Here is a 20,476-nt window from a genome sequence, read left to right on the forward strand (position 1 = left end):
ACATACGCGCATGTTATAAAATAGCCTGAATGCGCACATGTGTGCACAATTTTAAGTGGTTGCACATCTATGCATGCAAAATCTGCTTCCACTGCATAAGTGGGGGGATTTTTATAGACACGCTCGCCAACACCATTACCAGTTTTCCCAGTTCATTCCCAGTTCGCCAGGTAAGGGATAGGACTTCCAAACTCCCCTAGTTTAAAAGCTTCCCTTCTCTCCTGTTGACCCCGATCCTTAGAACCCCACCAATCTATTTATTTTTATTTTATTACTTACACGTCCTCCATAGCAGAAGTAAAGTTACACTGCAGGGGAGCCCGGTGCGCACCTGTGTGCATAAGGATTTTCGCGCTAATTTGCAGTTGAAATCCATGAACGTTAGTGTCCCGCCCACATCCTACCCCTCGTTTGGGCCTTTTCATTTGTGCGCACAGTGGGAGATACGGGCATGTTCGGGCGGCTTTTAGAATCCTCTCAGCACGCATTGGCCCCCCACATACTTGCAGATCTCCCAGTTTTGGCACACGTCCGGCTTTTAAAATTCACCTGTTCTTGAACCATACCCTTAGTTACTGAACTGAGGCGTAATATTTCCTTTTGTAATTAGAACTTAGTTTCCTTGTGGCAGTCATAAAACCAACCCTCTTCTTAGCCTAACCCGCTCGCTCAGTGGCAGGGCTGTGCATTGCTGTGGAAGGCTGGGTCTTCCACATATCAGGTCGACTGGGACTGGGATGTTGCGGAGACAGTGTTCACAGCCTCTGACAGCTAGGGGGTAGAGGGGTGGGAGGGAAGGATGTCATGATCAACATTAATAGCAACCCCTGGGGGTCAAATTTAGAGCTTACGAGACAGGGTTCTGGAAGGGGTCCTGGGGTATGTCCCCTAGTCTCAAGACAGTTGCTACAATGACCAGACCAGGAATAGAGGGAGGCAGGTTCTATTAAAATAGGGTAATTGTGAATTAAACTCATGGTGCCAAAATCCTAATGCTGGCTCCAACTGGTAGGTCCCATCCCTCCCCCCACCAAAAAAACCAAAACAAAACAAAAAACAACCCCAAACCACCTTTCTCATACTTTATCTTTGAGAACATTTTACAAATACTACAGAATTTAATTTTGACTAAAATATGTATTCAGACATGAATATCCTCCCTGTTTGTGTCTTTGTGAAAAAAAAAAAGCCTTTCACAACAAGGCCATAATTAGGTTGCACTTACAAATTCTGTTGTTAACAAAATTGTGTTAAATTAGTCTGAGTATTGATTTGGAATTTTTGCAGTCATACATACTGTATATGTAGCTGAAATTGTTTCACAAGCGCCACAACTGTTTGGGTGAGTAAGACCATCTGCTTTTAATAGTTCTTCTCCCACTCCCCTGTGAAACTCACACCAGTCTTAAAAAAAAAAAAAAAAAATGCTAATCCACATCCAAAAATAGCCCCTGTCTCTTTATATCCATACTTACAGCCTTGGGACAAGACTATACTTTACCAAGTCCCTGTTTTCTGAGTTTATCAAATGACAAAATAATCCTAAAATGAAGGTTGGAATAGTTTCTTTTATCGCAGGGCTTATTGGTGGTATTGGAGTGCTTCTCTTCCTCATTGCTTTTGCGACTGACTACTGGCTCTTGGCAATTGAGAGCTGTGGATTCTTTGAATCAGAGGATGGGTCTCTGCCATCAAAGGAGGTAAAAACAAACCTGTTTAACCAAAAAATGCTCTCACTCAAAACAAATGTCTCACATGTCTTGTTAAAAATTGCAGTTGGAGGCTGTGGTGTGGTAATTCCAGTATTATATTGCTGCTGTGAGCTACTTATTATTATCTGAAACATTTGAAGTGCGCCTAGAGTCCATGCAGCCTTCAGGGGTGTCTGTGCCATGGGTAGATCCACTCGTCAAGCAGATAATAGGCCTGATTCATCAAGGTCGCTCCTTGGAAATGAGCAGCTGTTTTGAATCCTTGTCACAATGAATGAATATTGTAAATTAGCTGCACTTTGCGGTATTCTCAGTATTCTCAGTTTAGTCAGTTTTATTTGCTTTTCTTTTTCAACTATTTATAATGTAAACTTTACTAGGATGGCTTTACCATACAACATAATCATTTCCTGTTTTGCATCTTTGTTTTATGTGCTTTAAATATCTTTTTTCAAGCCTTAAAGGAATTCATTGAGAGTATTTATACTACAGTATATAATTATATATCTTGCACAAATTTTGTCAGTTTAATGGTAACAAGTATAATCACTAATAAAGAAACCGACCTTTCATGCAAATAAGTACACCTAAATTGACTACAACATTTTCCATCATCTGAAGAATCGTGGTGATTTTTTTTGTTTTATTTTATAATTTCACTGAAGAATCTTGATAATTTTTTTGTGGTCTATTTTATATATTTTTTAAATATGATAGAGGTGTGCAAGGAAACATCTTTAGTTTTGGGTAATTTTTTTCATTTGCCATTCCGTATCATTTTGTTTCGCATGTTATTTTGTTTATATCATTATGTCGTGTGTTTCATTTACATTAAAGCTAATAGGGAAGCAATGAATCCTATTTTTTATTTCAACACTGAAGTTTTCCATCCGAGTTTTATGAAACTTGTAGGCAGGCATCAGCAGCAGAAGCAACAGCACCCCAACATACTGCAAGAGGGGCAAAACAGCACAAAAAATGGCATAAATACCCCAAGACACAGTGAAAAGTTAAAAGCAGCATAAAAGCAGCATAAATTCTTCAAGGCATAGAGTAAGGGGTAAGGTAGCAAGAAGAGTAGCATGAACACCCCAAGGCATATGTTGCAGAAGTGGACTCTTGCGCCAAAGGGGAGTTGATGCAACTTGCAGGGAGGAGCCCTGCAGGCCCCCCACCATCGGCAGGCAGAGCTGGCTGAAGCAGAGGCCCAACTGGAGCTTCACCAATACCAGCCCTCGTTCCCCTTAAGTTGAGCCCCTGGGTGCCAGGGTTGGCTGGGCTTAGGCACAGGCCTCTGTGAAGGTGAAGAGCCATCATATGGAAGATATGGCGGTCCAGCACAGAGAAAATTGGAGTCAGGACAAGCAGAGGTCAGGACTGGCGGCAGGCAATCAGAATATGTTCAGGCTGTGGTCAAAGCGGGTAGAATTCTCTCATGGTCGAGGTTCAGGCAGAGGTTGGACCAGGTGGAATACAATCAACAACAGTAAACAGGCAGTGGTCAGAGGCAGGTGGAGGTCAGGCAGTGTCAAAGTCCAATCTGAGGTCAAGCCAGAAGTCCAATCCAAGGAGACAAGGAATGAAAAAAAAGGATGAATGCCACAGAAGGAAGGAGGGACACTGAAAACAGATAAGGAAGACTGACTAGGAAGACGAGAACTCAAGACAAACGAGAACTCAAGACAAACCAGACAGCCAATGGAACCAGGACCAAGACAGAGGAACACAGGAACTAAAAAACTCAGTAGCACAGCAGAAATCAGGAACAGAAGTCAGGAAACCGCTCTGGCAATGGACTTCTCTGAAGAGATAACCTATTGATGAGGAGGGGAGTGCAAGGAGAGAGAGCCTTAAGTAGGAGGGGAGCCCTGATGTAATCAGTGGGCTCCACGGGGAAGTTACTGCCTCGGGACCTTTAAATTGCAGGAAGTTGGGTGCGCGTGTGCCTAGGGAAACACAGAGTCTGCATGGCATTCCTTCCACTGTGGCCTCTCAGATGTGGCGGATGGCCGAATGGCCATGTGGGGCTGGCCCTGGTGTCAGAGGCGTTTGAAGAGGCCACAGGGCTGGAGGTAAGAGCAGTGGTCTGCGGGCCTCTCCTACGAACCACTGAATGCAACAGCATAGAGTAAGAGATAAGGCAGGAAGAGGAATGGCATCAAATCTCTAAGGCACAGAGAGAAGAGTGAGGCAACAAAAATGGTGGCATCAACACAGCAAGACACTGGATCAAGAAAGAAGCAGGGCAGGAGGTGTAGGCCTAGTAACAGTGGCAGTAACTGTAGCAATAACAGTGGCATAAAGATTCCAAGCATTTACAGGAGGGCAGAAGAGAAGAAGGTTTTTTTTTAATTTTTGGAGCCAAAACACCTCAGTGCAACCAAGAGAAAGGCAGAGCATGAAATGCAGGCCAGATAGCAGCAGCAACAGTGGCAAAAAAAAAAAAAAAAAGGCTAGGCACTGAGGTCAAACAGTGTAGATGTTGGTTTTGTATACAGTGCACTCAGTCTTTCTACCATTCACATGGAAATTTGGAGAAACCTAATAGGCTGGCCGATACAGTAAGGAGCGGTAGGAATGCAAGCTGTGTCCAAGAAGCGTCCGTGAAGCGTTAGGCCCGCGCAATCCATTTTACTGTATAGAGCGCTATACAGTGCCTATACAGTATCCTGGGTGCTGGTACCTGTCATTTTAAATGTCATTTCAAATGACGTTTGAAATGACAGGTACCAGGGGGGATTGCGAGTCCTCTCCCCCCCCCTCCCGAAGCAAGGCAGGGCGAAAATTAAAACAAAAGTGAATAAAGTGTAATAAAAGTAATAAAAGTAAACTTACTGCATGTGAATTTTCTTTGAACAGTCCTCTCTCTCTCTCCTCCTCCCGAGACGCGTACTGCGGCTCCCCTGCCTCCCGGGGGAGCCGGCGCGAAAGCGGCTTCCAGCAGCCCCCGCCGGCGGTGAATGAATGCACGCCTGTGTACGCCTGTGCGTGCAATTTGGGAGCTCAAGGCGTGACGTCATGACATTTGGCGTCACGGTGTGTGACGTCGGCGTTCGCTAATGCACTGCCTTGAGCGCCCAAATTGCATTCATTCACCTTCGCCGGCGGGGGCTGCTGGAAGCCGCTTTGGCTCCCCTGCCCCCACTGGCGAAGGTGAATGAATGCACGCCTGTGTGTGCAATTTGGGCGCTCAAGGCAGTGCATTAGCGAATGCCGACGTCACACGCCGTGACGTCAAACGTCGTGACGTCACGCCTTGAGCTCCCAAATTGCACGCACAGGCGTGCATTCATTCACTGCCGGCGGGGCCTGCTGGAAGCCGCTTTCGCCGCCGGCTCCCTCCGCTGGATGAATGCACGCCCGCTGGCTCCCTTCACCTGGATGAATGCATGCCCACTGGCGAAGGTGAGTGAATGAATGCACGCCTGCCGGCTCCCACCACGTACGGGCGTGCATTCATTCACTTTCGCCCGTACGCTTTCGCCCGCCGTTTTTGCCGCCGGCTGCCCCCGGGAGGCAGGGGAGCCGCAATGCGCACCTCGGGAGGAGGGGAGAGAGGACTGTTCAAAGAAAATTCACATGCAGTAAGTTTACTTTTATTACACTTTATTTACTTTTGTTTTAATGACATGTCGAGCCGATTTTCGCCCTGCGCCCTGCGCCTTGCTTCGGGAGGGGGGATTTTGACCGGAGCTTGCCTATTGCTGTCACAGCACACTAATGCCAGGGTAAGGGTCCCGGGGGGGTGAGGGGGTCGTTTGCCCATGAAATTTCGTCTCTCTGACCTGACGCTCCACACTAACGCAGGGGTAAGGGTAGGCGGTAAGTTAGCAGGTTAAACGCACGGCAAAACTACAGGTTAAAAAGGAGATAATTGGGGCGCACATTGCTGTATGGGAGGGAATAGCTAATCGGAGCATTTACATCTCATATAAATGCTGCGGGCGGAAAGGGTTAACGGTTGATTTAAAGAAGCGGTAAGGATGAGTTAAAAGGGATAGTGAATCGCTGGTTGGACTTACGCGGCCAAATTGTGAGTTAGAAGCGGGTTAGAAGCAGGGTAACCGCGGCCGTGCTTTACTGTATCGGCCTGTAGGTAGGTAGAATAGAAGTATCTGGTATACAGCTTCCCTGTGTGGGCTGCTGTGTTGGTTGATCCTTACTACTATAAAAAGGAGACACATCTAGACAGGGTGTGGATTTTTTAGTTGACCTTTGAGGAGGCAGGTACTAGTTTGCCTGATCCTGTTTTATTCTTTTTATTTAGAAGGAAATACCCTTGGAACTTTAGGAATAAGGTCTGGGTTAGAAAGTAGAAAGCAAACATGTTCTCTTTTGAGAAACTATTTTAAATCCTTTTTGGAAGGAACTCTGATACCAGCCATGTATGATGTGAATTTATGATGTCCCATGCAAATGAAAATAGCCATTTACTAGGCATGTGGTTGGTGGGTAGAAAAGGAAATGCTTGGCAACCTTGGTGAGGTCCAGCAATACCATGGCCGTGAGTGCCAATAGGCCAATGTGTCTATGACAGTGACCTTAATGAGTTCTGCAAGGTACCATGTAAAACATTTTTGCAGAGGTCTCCTTTGGTGGGTAGAATACTGTTCAAAGAGCAACAGGTGGGATGGTGGAAGTAGATAAAGGTAGAGGAGGAGGTGGTAGCTGACAGAGTGTTACTAATGCTGACAGTACTGCAAGGGAAGACCACTCTTTCCTCTGCTGCATCTCCACTGCTACTTTGCCTCTTGCACTCACATTCATGTACCCTAGCCACCAGCTCCTCCTTCCAGTACTTCAGGGTCACTCCTTTCATCCATTGGTCACAGAGTAACCAGCATGTAAGAATCCAGCTGTGTGAGGGTTTAAGCTAATTTTGTAGTTGCAGCTGCAAGCAGTCCATGAACACTAACACATCTGGTACCATTCCTTACTCCTGCAGGAAATCCTGTAACTTTCCTTCCAGAGGTTGACTGTATGGTTGATCTTGTCCCAGATGGCTTTTGTTGAACTCAGAGCCTCTGTGGCATCCTTGAAGGACTTCAGGATGTACATCACCTGCATTATATGTAACAAATCCTGATGCCCCGGGAGGGGGGGGGGGGAGCAATCCAAACTTATATTGTGTCCACAGACAATTCATGTAGGGATTTCTGTTGTTCTACTAACCACTGCACCATGAGGTAGATGAATTTTATTTGGTGCCTACATCCTGTATAAGATGGTGCAGGTGTTCCCCAGTACTTTCTGCTCCTGTCTTAGTTGCTGCCCACCCCTTACACTCCAGTTAAAATGCCACACTATTATCCAATCCCAGAAGACAAAGCTGCTGCCTTCTTTACCCTCCAGCCCAAGGGCATTCTTTATTGCCAAGAGCAGCAAGTGCACAAAATATCAGATACTCTTGTTGTCCCTATTGACCATTGCCCTGGTCATGTTGTTGCCGTTGTTTGTAATGAGAAAAAACAGGAATATTGTTGCTTCACTAATTAGGCCTCTATCATTCCCCATGTTGCCTCTAATATATGGGCTGCATTATGGCTGTCATCCATCACCTGCATGTGCGGCATAGCCTATCTGTACCCTACTTGTGCCCCCAGTTAGAACTGCTGCATGCTTCTGCATCATCCAGCTGCCACTAGTGTTCTGTCAGGGAGAGGTAGGCATATGTAGCATTCTGGCTGGTCCAGATGTCAGTGGTGAAATGAATACTATTACCTTCTGCCTTGGCCAGCTGCAACTGTATCCGGGTACAACATTAAGAGGTAGATTTTCAAAGGGTTGCGCGTGTAAGATACGCGCACAACCGCCAAAAATCTACCCTTGCCTCCCCGTACGCACACCGAGCCTATCTTGCATAGGCTCGGTGGGGCACGCAAGCCCTGGGACACGTGTATGTCCTGGGGCTTGCAAAAAGGGGTGGTCTGGGGGGCGGGGCGGGGCCTGAGCCTCCAGGCACAGCAGCCATTTGCCGCTGTGCCCGGGATTGAGGGCCGTCCGGCCGTCAGTGTGCGTAAGTTATGCCTGCCAGGAGGCAGGCGTAACTTCTTCAACAAAGGTAAGGGGGGGCGTTCTAGGTAGGGCTGGGGGGCGGGTTAGGTAGGGGAAGGGAGGGGAAGGTGTGTGGGGGGGGGGGGGCGCGGAAAGAAAGTTCCCTCCGAGGCCACTCTGATTTTGGAGTGGCCTCGGAGGGAACGGAGGCAGGCTGTGCGGCTCAGCGCGCGCAAGTTGCACAATTGTGCAACCTCCTTGCGCTCGCCGACCCTGGATTTTATAACATGCGCATGGCTGCACGCCCATGTTATAAAATCGGGCGTAGATTTGTTCGCGCTGGGTTGCGTGAACAAATCTGCGCCCGCGCGCATGTTTTAAAATCTGCCCCAAAGTGTTGCCTACTAACATTTATCCTGGAGGGTGCTTTGTAATTGGAGGCTAATAGGTGGAGTGGCCACTTAAATTTCATGTTCTTAACTACCAACAGTGACTGGTCATCCAGGGCAATAATTTCTCTGATGCACTGTGTCATCACCTTTAATATTGCTTGACTCTTGCCCTGGGACAGCGAGGTGGAATACCATCTCATTTGTTCCATGATGGCTTGCCCTGACAAAGAGCAGGCAAGACTGATTACCTGTGACTTTATTGGAGGAAAGGCTCAGGGAGACAGCTTGGGAAATTTACTTCCCCTATCACCAGACTAATATTAGCCTCCCCTGAAATAAATTATAATGGGTATTTCTTTTGCAAATGATATTGCATGGCACTGTTTGAAAGATGGTCTTTCCTCCACTGATGGCCTTCTAACAGTGAAGACATTCAGCAAAATGCTGATCCTCCATAAGGACATAGGTCTGGCCCAGGGAAAGCTATCCCGAGGCCAGCTCTCTATCCTTATTTAGTCTAGAGGAGCAGGGGATCTCAGTGTTTCCCATGCAATTTTTTTTATTCTGAGGGAAGAGAGTAGGAAGGAGGTTATGGCTGGCCATGGGAATCTTTTTTTTTTTTAGTTATGGACATCGGGAGGGACAGAGCAAGGGATAGGGACTTGTGGGGACAACTTAGTTTTTTAAGAAGGAACATCGGGAGGGTGGGGGAAAGGGATCCATGGGGGTGATAATTTTTTAAAAGGATCATCAGGAGGATGGGAGGAAGAGGATGGGGACTGGTGGGACTCACTTATTTTTTTAAAAGGAGCATCGGGATAATGGGAAGAAAGGGATGGGGCCCTAGAGGGAAATGTTTTATAATTTAAACTGTTGCCTGGCTTTTTCAAAATGTTTATTTTTTAAAAGACAACTTAGCTGGTTAGTACCCGACTTTCAGCACTAGCCAGTTAAGTTTAGCCAAACCACATTACATCTAACTGGTCAAATTCTGACCAGCTAGATTTAGTTGAACATTCATGTGAAGATTTAGCCAATTAAGTTTGGTTATAATTAGCAGTTATCTTACCCACTTAACAGGTTTTTTAATATCTGCCTATTACCATTTGCCTTATGCTGCATCATTAATTAGAAAGTTTAGGGATAGATAGGGAAGGAGGACGGAAGTGTGTCATGTAGCCATGAGCAGATCAATTAAAACATCACCAAAATCCATCCCTTTCTTTTTGATCGCACCACAAAAACCCTTATCCACTCCCACAACCTGCTCCTCACAAGTCTCTCATTGAACCATTTAACCCCCACAATGCAGCTGCACAACTTATCTTCAGCCAACATAGTTGCAACCATGTAACTAGAACCCCCTTCTGTGACCACCCATAGGAGAAACTACATGATTAGCCTGTTGCACTGTCAACAAAACTGAAATTCTCCTACCTCCTAATTTAATCATCTGAAAAAAAACTACAGGATGCCTGGCCTGCCTTCAGTCTCTGCTCTCTCTATGCTTCCTGCTCCAGCCCTCCCCTCTCAAGCAGTCTGAAGGGAGCAGAGGGAAAGGGGATGAGGCTGAGGCTGAGGCTAGAGCAGACAGAGCTAAGCCTGGCTTTTTGCCCTATCTTCTGCTTGCCTCAAAACTTCTGCCTGCAATTGTAGCCATTTCTATGTGCTGGGACCACCTCAGGGGCAGGGTCTTGATGCTGCCTCAACGAATATCACTTCAGGGTTCAGCAAGACCCTTTAAACTATGTGATTGCTCCAGGGATCGATCACTGCTGGCAGATTGTGGGCCAAAGGAATGTGAGCTAAAAGGGCTCTCATTGCCCTTTAGCGAGCGAGCCTCATTGCAGACCTTGCAAATCTAGGACTGGATCTGAACATGAGCCTTGGACCACAAGAATGTGAGCTTAAAGGTCTCTCATTGCCCTTTAGTGAGTGAACCCCATTGCAGACCTGTAAATCTAGGACTGGATGTGAACATGAGCCTTGGACCACAAGAATGTGAGCTAAAAGGATTCTCATTGCCCTTTAGTGAGCGAACCCCATTGCAGACCTGTAAATCTAGGACTGGATGTGAACATGAGCCTTGGACCACAAGAATGTGAGCTAAAAGGATTCTCATTGCCCTTTAGCAAGCGAGCCCCATCGCAGACCTGTAAATCTAGGACTGAATGTGAACATGAGCCTTGGACCACAAGAATGTGAGCTAAAAGGACTCTCATTGCCCTTTAGCAAGCGAGCCCCATCGCAGACCTGTAAATCTAGGACTGAATGTGAACATGAGCCTTGGACCACATCCTATTATTGTTGCTGAGGGTCACTGGAGGAATTTATGTCTATGTTCACAATAAGGAAGTGGGCAGGACAGAGTGTCAGGAGCCCTTATTCTCAACTGCTTGATTCAAACATTTTAGGGACATAGGTGGATTTTCCTCAGCCTTGGATGGACTGGGAAAATGATTTAATTACTATTAAGCCTTTTACAATAACTCAGTCAGACTATTTGTCCTCTGAAGTTAATCTCAGATGTGGGCTGCTAAATGCAAGATCAATGAGGTCAAAAACAGCCACTAGTGTCTGATATTATAGGACAACTTAAACTCGATATGCTCTCTGTTTCAGGAACATGGTCAGTAGGTGGAGAAAACAACTTAATTTATCCCACTCATATATAAAAATTAATAAAGTAGGATGAGGAAAGTTTCATATGTTTTCTGTCACTTGCCTCCACAGCCTTGTGTACAGAAACTTACCATGTTGTAATCACGAACCCACCTCTATCCTACCTAAAAAAAATATTTAAACATTTTTATGTGAAAAAATCAAAACGTGTATGAGTACTTAAAAATTGACTAAAAAAATTCAAACTTAATCAAGTTTTTAGTCTTATTCAAATGTATATAAATGAGTGCTAACGTTTTCAACGCTTGCCACGTCTGAAAAACAATCACAATGTATATCTTCAACGCGTACTGCGTCTAAATGACGGTTATAGTCATCTTCTTATTTTCTTTTTTAGCACTCTCAGCTTTTTTCTTTTAGCACTCTCAGCTTTTTTACATGCCACCTTAATTATCCTCTTTTTTTCTTTCAACACTCTCAGCCACGGCTTTTTTACATGCCACCTTTATGTTCATCACTCTCAGCCATAGCTTTATTGCATGCCACCTTTATGTTCCCAACAAACAAAACTGGTATGGTATTTATAACGCCTGATCAACTTAGCTTTGTGTCAAATGTCTCCCGACATGATCATGTTTCAATACAATCCATTTTTCTTCATCAGGGGAGTCTCTGTCCTATTTCTTCACTGTCGGAACTTCTCACATTGTGCGGCTGGTGTCTAGTGCTGGTATCATCTCCATTATTCCTCTCCTTTTTAAACTACTCAACTAATCCAAAGTGCACCAATGGTATGTCACATAACCTACGTAAACATCCACGTCATTTGACTCAACTTGCTACAGAATATCTTTAATGCAGCTGTGTGAACCTATATTTCTTTTGAGAAAAGTGACCGGGGGTATTTATTTCCTTCATATTAATGATGCCCATTCGATATCCTCGTTTAAACCCCATGGGGTTATAGTCTTTAATTTGAAAATCCAATTTTGCTCGCGATAGTTCAACTCTTTTTTTATGTCACCTCTTTGATCCTTCTCTTCAACAGAATCAATAACTGTCCATCGGAGATCCTCAAATCCATGTTCATTTTCTATACAGTGCTCCACAATTGGTGCTTCCATCATTCTTGTATTTAATCGTGATTTATGTTCAATCAGCCTTGTTTTCACCGCTCTGGAAGTCCAACCTACATAATTCTTGGGGCAGGGACATTGAGTAATGTATACCACATTTGTGGACAAACGATTCATCTCCTTTCTTCTTGTCACCTTATACCCCATAATAGGATCTTCCCAGTCACATCCTTCCAATGTCAATTCGCACATATCGCATTTTCCACACTTACTATGTTTTCCCTTAGTAGCATTGCTGTGGCTGTACTTAGCAATGTCTGCATGTACTATCCGATCTCGTATATTAGGACACCTTGTGTTAGCTATCAAGGGTGTGTCTTGGAAGACTTCATGCAGTGCAAGTACATGCCAGTGTTTGCATATGGAATTTATTATTGCTGGTGTTGTGCTCTATGGCAAAATACATGTCAACCTGTCCTGATTCTCTTTATGTCTATATTCTAATAATTGGTCTCTATCGGAATACTTCACTCTTTTATAGGCTTGATTGATCACTTTTTTCGGGTAACCCTTCTTTTGGAACTTCTGTTTAAGCCACTGTGCTTGTTTCTCAAATTCTTCTTTTGTGGAACAAATCCTACGAAATCTAAAAAATTGGCTAACAGGTAATCCTTGTTTTAAAGCCTGGGCATGGTGACTCTGATACCATGATGATAATATTAAGAATCCCCGCCACTCTATTGTGTTAACTTCGGCGACAAACACCTTACTCCTTACTTGACCTTCATAATAGGCGTCATTGTGCGGCAACACGTACCATTTGTCACTCTGCCTTATTTTTAATCATTGGTCAGTCCCTTTTTTTTATATCAATTTTATCGTGCAAATCATAAAGTGCTCCGTGCTTTTTGTAAAACCAATTTCATCCCGCATATGTCTTTTTCCACGTTTCTTAAATTTAGTAGGAAAATATTATAATCACTTGGCTTGTAAATCCGTTTCTAAAATTTAGTAGGAAAATATTATAATCACTTAGCTTGTAAGTCCAATGTTCAGTATATAGTTGCCCAACTTTCTTCACATCCGATGTTCTATAGCAATGTGGCTCTGCTTCACATCGCTATACTGTGTCCGTGCCCAACACTGTACAATGTTTCGGACGTAATTGTCCTTCTTCAAGGGCGATTTTCTGTGCCATGAACAAAACAAATATTACAATCCAATTATCCATATTACATAAGTTTAAATAGTCCTAACGTGCATAACTACTTACTCAGTTTTCCTCCATTATGGCTCTCAGCGTTTTTTTCTTCTTCTCTTCCGGTTTACTATTTCCCGCCTCCATTTTTAAACCCCCTGACGTATGCGACGTGCAACCTACGTCACTGCTAATCACTACTCATTCACAAAGAATACCACTCAATCATGTTGTTCAAGCCCATTGGGCTCACAGTGTGCATCCAAAAAATCCATTGTTGCTCCTTCACATTCAACAGAACATTGGGATCACCTCCCCGTTTGTGCGTTGTAACTACCTCTAAAACTCGCCATCTTAACTGTTGGAAATCATGATGTTTTTCCTGGCAATGCGCTACCATTGGAGCCATGGTTTTGCCAGTGGTTAAACAACTGCGATGTTCTATTAGTCGCACACGTATCTGCCGTTTCGTTCGTCCTATGTAATACAAATTACAAGGGCAAACAATGATGTATATAACTCTAACTGTATCACAAGACGAATATTGTCGTGCTATGTGTATTTTCCCATGTTTGTCCGTCCAAGATTCACCCTCAATTATTTGGGCACACAGGGAGAACCACCGATTATAGCGTATTCGAGAGGGAAAAATGTGGGGGATCTAGTGACGCATTCCTTCCTGACAACAATAACCACGACCAGTGTGAATGAGAAAATTGGGCATTGGCCATGTAAACATTGCTCCCTGTGTGCCCAAATAATTGAGGGTGAATCTTGGACGGACAAACATGGGAAAATACACATAGCACGACAATATTCGTCTTGTGATACAGTTAGAGTTATATACATCATTGTTTGCCCTTGTAATTTGTATTACATAGGACGAACGAAACGGCAGATACGTGTGCGACTAATAGAACATCGCAGTTGTTTAACCACTGGCAAAACCATGGCTCCAATGGTAGCGCATTGCCAGGAAAAACATCATGATTTCCAACAGTTAAGATGGCGAGTTTTAGAGGTAGTTACAACGCACAAACGGGGAGGTGATCCCAATGTTCTGTTGAATGTGAAGGAGCAACAATGGATTTTTTGGATGCACACTGTGAGCCCAATGGGCTTGAACAACATGATTGAGTGGTATTCTTTGTGAATGAGTAGTGATTAGCAGTGACGTAGGTTGCACGTCGCATACGTCAGGGGGTTTAAAAATGGAGGCGGGAAATAGTAAACCGGAAGAGAAGAAGAAAAAAACGCTGAGAGCCATAATGGAGGAAAACTGAGTAAGTAGTTATGCACGTTAGGACTATTTAAACTTATGTAATATGGATAATTGGATTGTAATATTTGTTTTGTTCATGGCGCAGAAAATCGCCCTTGAAGAAGGACAATTACGTCCGAAACATTGTACAGTGTTGGGCATGGACACAGTATAGCGATGTGAAGCAGAGCCACATTGCTATAGAACATCGGATGTGAAGAAAGTTGGGCAACTATATACTGAACATTGGACTTACAAGCTAAGTGATTATAATATTTTCCTACTAAATTTTAGAAACGGATTTACAAGCCAAGTGATTATAATATTTTCCTACTAAATTTAAGAAACGTGGAAAAAGACATATGCGGGATGAAATTGGTTTTACAAAAAGCACGGAGCACTTTATGATTTGCACGATAAAATTGATATAAAAAAAAGGGACTGACCAATGATTAAAAATAAGGCAGAGTGACAAATGGTACGTGTTGCCGCACAATGACGCCTATTATGAAGGTCAAGTAAGGAGTAAGGTGTTTGTCGCCGAAGTTAACACAATAGAGTGGCAGGGATTCTTAATATTATCATCAGTGTCTACTGATCCCCATCTCAAACCGTAAATTGAGTGTCGACTATTGGGTTTCTTTCGTTTTGTACGACTCTGATACCATAACAGAGTGTTTTTTTCAGTGGGCTTGGGGTGTACTGTTGTGTTTAAACTTCTCCCCGCCCTAATTATTTCAACATCAAGATAACGGTTGAGATCTTTATTCGAGGTGAATTGTAAATTTGGATCTATGGTGTTGATCCATTGTAAGAATATCTCAAGATCTTGCTCAGTGGATCCCCAAATAAAAAAGATGTCATCAATGTATTGACGCCAGTATACAATCTTTTCCCACCACCTAGATTGGTAAATATGCTGTTTCTCAAATTCAGATACATAAATATTGGCTACTGATGGGGCCAACGAGGACCCCATTGCTATGCCATGCACTTGATGGTAAAATTTGTCATCAAACTTAAAGTAATTATTGGTTAGTACTAATCCCAAAAGTTGTACCAGAAAATCTATGGGAATCCTATTGACCCCTAATTCTTTTACCATCCTGTTAGTGACAACCCCTATTGCCACTTCTTGGGGAATTTGCATGTATAAGGACTGAATGTCCATTGTGACTAACCAATATCCTCCCCTTTCCAATTGTATTTTCTTCATTTCCTTCAGGAGCTGTATAGTGTCCTTTAAATATGATTCTGACTTAGTTACCAACGGTTGTATGATTTTGTCTAAAAAAACTGCTGGAGGTTCCAGTACTGTATCCAGTAGAGATACTATGGGTCTTATGGGCGGTGGCAAGACATTTATGTGTACCTTGGGGACCAAATATATCATGGGGGTGCTTGGGCAACTCTTATGTAAATATGCTTTTTCTTTTGTTGTTAGGAATGGTACCAATTCAACAATCTGACCGAAAAATTAAGTTGTTTTCTGATATATATTTTTTGACCTCACAAATAGCGGGGATTTTTGTGTATATAGTAGGTGGAGAAGACATTTATCTGAAATAATCTGCCTCACAGGCTTTTATTAACAAAATAGAACTTATAGAAGGGATGGGGGTGTGGCCATCATCATGGATGAGTATCAGACATACTGCTTCTTAGGGTACATCTTAAAAATCCTATTGTACTGCTGCTATTGTATTATCCATCTATGACACCAATTCTGACTACTGATGAAATCTTAGAGCTAATTTCAGAAGTGGTAACTACATATCCTAATGTAATTGTTTTGGGTAGCCTAAATGTTCATGTGGATAATCCACTATATTCAGCTGATAAAGACTTTATGTCATTGATGGAACATATAGAGGTAGATCTTTAAAAAGTACGCCAGATTTTATAAGATACGCGCGTATCTTATAAAATCCGGGGTCAGCGAGCACAAGGCTGCACAAAATTGGCAGCCTGCGCGCGCCATGCCATGCAGCCTGCCTCCGTACCCTCAGAGACCGCTCCGAAATCGGAGCGGCCTCGGAGGGAACTTTCCTTCCGCGTCCCCCCACCTTCCCCTCCCTAACCCACCCCCCGGCCCTACCTAAATCCCCCCCTCCTTTGTTGGGCAAGTTACGCCTGCTTGAAGCAGGCGTAACTTGCGCGCGCCGCCTCGCATCCCTCGGCACAGGCCGCAGTGCCGGGGCACTTTGGACCGCCCTCCTGGCCTACCCCCGAACCGTCACCATGCCCCGGACCCACCCCAGACCGCCCCCTGACCCCCAGACCCGCCCCCGGACACACCCCCTCCCGCCCCTTTTACGAAGCCCCAGGACTTACGCGCGTCCCGGGGCTTTGCGCGCACCGGTGGGCTATGCAAAATAAATGCACCGGGGTGCGAGTGCCCTGCGCGCGTAAATCCGGGAGGATTTACGCGTGCAGGGCTTTTAAAATCTAGCCTATAGGTTTTAAGCAGCACATGTTCCAGCCCACCCAGGATATTCTAGATTAGTTAATGTTATCAGCAGGGACAGGGGTAATGCTTAGTCATTCACCCAGTGTTCTACCTTTGTCTTGGACAGATCACTTCTTAATCACCCTCTCTTTGTATATGGAGTAATTATCTTAAGCAAGACAAACACACTATTATGTCAAGAAACATTTGAAATATCAATTGGAAGAGTTAGGAGGAGAACTTGAAAATTTCTCTTGGCAAAATGCCTCTCTTAAAAACTCGTTGCCAAGAAAAGCTTTCCATAGTTTCATTATGGACTAACTTTGTTAAAAATTAATCTAGACAACTCCAGAGGAGATGGAAGAAAAATAAATCTCAGAGCAACCTACTGAAATGTAAAACTAGGTTTTTGGCATATAGAAGGGCTATTCAAAGTGCAAAAAAAAATAAATAGTATTTTAAAGAATTAGTAGCCTCCAAAAACCAACTGTGTTGTTACATTGTTAAAAGTGTTGTTAAGTAGTGATAGGATAACTGACCAGTTGGATTCTTTGCAAGAAGAAACTTTTGCAGATTTCTTTGAAAAAAAGATAATTGACATTTTTCGGATGAGCATTGTCTGGCAGTGGTTTTAGACCTAGATGATGTTTTCCTGGGTGATCAGACTAACTATGCTTTAAGCACTAAACTTTTTATGTTCAATATAACAGCACTGCTTACTATCAGGAAAATTTTATTAGCTAATAATCTTTCTACATTTCCTTTCAATCCTTTGCCTTCTAGTTTAGTAAAAGGACCTGACACAGTATTTATGTGCTTTGATTAACAACAGTTTGGAACAAGAATCCACTCATTATTGAAGAAAGAAGGGTTAGACTGAGACTTCTTTGCTTGGGAAGGTAAATAAGATTAATCTTTAGACAACGTCGGTGCCTGGGCCTTACACGACCTGCTGCTTTTGTCGGGAACACACAGCTCAGAGCCAGACACTTGCAGTCAAGAGCAACTTTATTCTATGCATCAGTGCTCACTTCACACTTATAACTTTCAGTTCCTATTCTGAGACACCAAGACTACCCCAGTAAGATACCTGTAGGCCAGTCCAATTCCCCAGGACTCGATAGAAACTATTTCCCAGTGGCTTCAAATTCAAAATCCCTTACAGAAGGCTGTAGACATCTCTGCATCAGGTCTGTGTGAGCACCCTCTCCTGGATCCCCACCTGGTTTTCCACCTGTCTTTCTCCCTTAAAAGACACATTGATTCCCTGCAATAGCTCTCTGTAATTAGCCTCAGCTATGTCTTCCAATTATTACCACATCTTTCTGTAGCAGCTACCTATATCCTAATTGGATCTCTGCCAAAGATCTCCCAAATAAATGTCCCTGCAGGTCTATGTTTACTTTTCCTTCTGGCTTTACAGTCCCCTTGCCAACTCTTGTTCATTTTTAATTTCTGCCTTAAGGTAATGTCCCCCTGTTTCATCAAAGTCAGATGAGGATAAAGATACTTTTCTCATTTCACAGGACACAACCAGAAGCCTGGTTTCCTGTAGCAGATTTTTCAAGATTCGGTGGCAAGAGTTAGCAAATTCTGTGCAGATTTTAAAACAATTTGTGTGCAAATTTGTGTGATTTTGTATAAAGATTCACTCCTCTGATTATGCAAAAAAGTCAATTTTTTATTGAAAAAAATGTACGTTATTTGTAAACAATATTTAAACTATTTACAAAAAAGTATGCCAATTATAAAAATCAACAATTTATCTAGTTAAGATATATGAAACAAACTTTTAACAGTGAAATACCACTTTTGTTTTGAAATAAATTAGTGCAACCATCCTTCTTATATTTTCTTGAAACTTTCTTGTTGTCTTTTGGAGTAAATGAGCTTATTTATGCTAAAAATGTTCTCAGAATCAGGAGTGTGTCATGCTGTTAATTGCACAGAAAAATACGTGTGTGTATATATTGGGGTAACAGACATAAAAAGAGGTTGAATTAACATAATTTTGAAACTTGTCAGCAGTAGGGCCAATCATCATAGACCCAAAAAATATCATGATGCCAGCTGTGAGACACCAGTGGTTGCAGACTTCCAAAAAACACAACCAGGTTTTTGTAGCTGGTATATGACTGGCCACATGTAGTATGCAGGTGCAAGAACCTTTGTATAAAGATGAATTTTTTAAAAGGGATATCACTCCATCCAGGAATTATATCATCATTTTTTGTTTGAGAGATCTTTGAGGGATGAAACACTAGGACTGCTTTCTCTGTCCACTCCAGTTTCGCCCATCCCCTCCTGTTCCTTTCAGGACAGGAGAAGTGTAGGGTTGGGGGGGGGGGGGGGAATAACAGGAGAAGAGGGGTTGGTTTAGGAAGCAGAGTGTCTCTTTCATCTGCTCCAGCCTCAGCTTCAAGCCCCTCCTCCTGTTGCCTGCAGACAGTTCGCCAGGGGAGGAGCTGGAGTAGCAGCAATAACATTGCTGAGAATAATGACAGACAACACTCTGTTGCTTTCTTCAACTGACTGAATTAAGGGGTGGGGAAGCTTTAGTCAGGAATGTTGATAGTGTAGCAGTTTTTCTATTATGCAGTAGCAAGCTAATTATGTGGTTTCCCTGATCAGAGCCTAAGGGCACTGGACATGACTACTGCCTTCAACACTATAGGTCATATGCTCTTATTAATGTGCTTTTTTTGGAAATGGGAATACAAGGCTGGCACTTAAAGTTCAAGTCATATTTGTTGGAACTAATGCGCTCTGCAAACTGGGGCTCTGAAATTTCGTCCCCAAAAACCATAGATCCTGATTTTCAAAAGCATTTACATGCTTAAACTAGGTTTTACGTGTGTAAATTCACTTTACCCGTGTAAGCTGGGCTTCCGAAAATTGCTATGATAGTACGTTACATTTACTTATGTAACTCCTGTGCAAATTCACCTGTTACTGTGGGGATGCTCCAGTGATCTACACTGGCCCCAGTTCTGTTTGTGTTTATCTTTCTCTCTTCATCACATGTTCATGGGCTTGGAATATGTTGCTATTTCTATGCTGATGATTTACATCTAGTGGCTTTTTATTGATCCAAATGCAACTGGCTGTTTTGCTACTCTTAATGGATGCCTCTCTGTAGTTCTGAATTGGCTTCAGGACCATAAACTAAAGCTGAATTTTCTAAATTCTGAGGCTGTTTTTGTTAGAAGGGCTGAATCATTCTTTAAAGCATTTGCCAAAAATAGTAGGATCAGAGGACAGCAGCCAATATTTTGCTTTGAGCTAAGAGACTAGATCATGCAACCCCTCTTCTGATTAAATTGCATTGGCTGCCAGTAACAACCAGAATGAAGTTTAAGGGGTCAATATCCAAAGCCATTTAGTCAGGTAACTCACAAGCTATCCAACTAAATAGCAATTTTTTGAATATTGGGACCCTTATCTGGCTATATTTTAGCCAAATAAGTCATTGCCTGTTTAAAATCTAATCAAACAACAAAAGGACACTGTGTATCAATTTTAGTGCTGTGACACAATGTAAAACATAACATTTTGATAGTGTAGAAACCGCATCAGCAAGCCTGACAACGACAGTATAATAAACTGCCGTCCAGTCTAATCGTCACTTGCGGTGTTGTTCTTATTGTTATGGAGTCTCAGTTTAGTGGACCCTTGTGCCTGCCTGCAGGAGACTGGGAAAGATGTTCAATGTCTCTGGTATGCTGCAGGCCGGGAGGCAGATGTTCAGGCAGGACGTAGAGGTGCTCTTCAC

General features: G+C 43.3%; 1 protein-coding gene across 1 annotated transcript in view; it reads left to right on the top strand.

The window, feature by feature from the left end:
* The first annotated feature begins 1,477 nt into the window (after positions 1 to 1,477).
* The window catches only part of LOC115093994 (transmembrane protein 182-like), a 74,819-nt gene continuing 55,820 nt past the window's right edge, over positions 1,478 to 20,476 (top strand). Inside the window, exon 1 of the mRNA XM_029606552.1 lies at positions 1,478 to 1,700. Within this exon, the coding sequence (XP_029462412.1) occupies positions 1,548 to 1,700 (153 nt within the window). The 5' untranslated portion in view covers positions 1,478 to 1,547. The remainder of the gene's footprint in view (positions 1,701 to 20,476) is intronic.

This window comes from Rhinatrema bivittatum, chromosome 6, assembly GCF_901001135.1.
Source record: "Rhinatrema bivittatum chromosome 6, aRhiBiv1.1, whole genome shotgun sequence".
Taxonomy (NCBI): Eukaryota; Metazoa; Chordata; class Amphibia; order Gymnophiona; family Rhinatrematidae; genus Rhinatrema; species Rhinatrema bivittatum.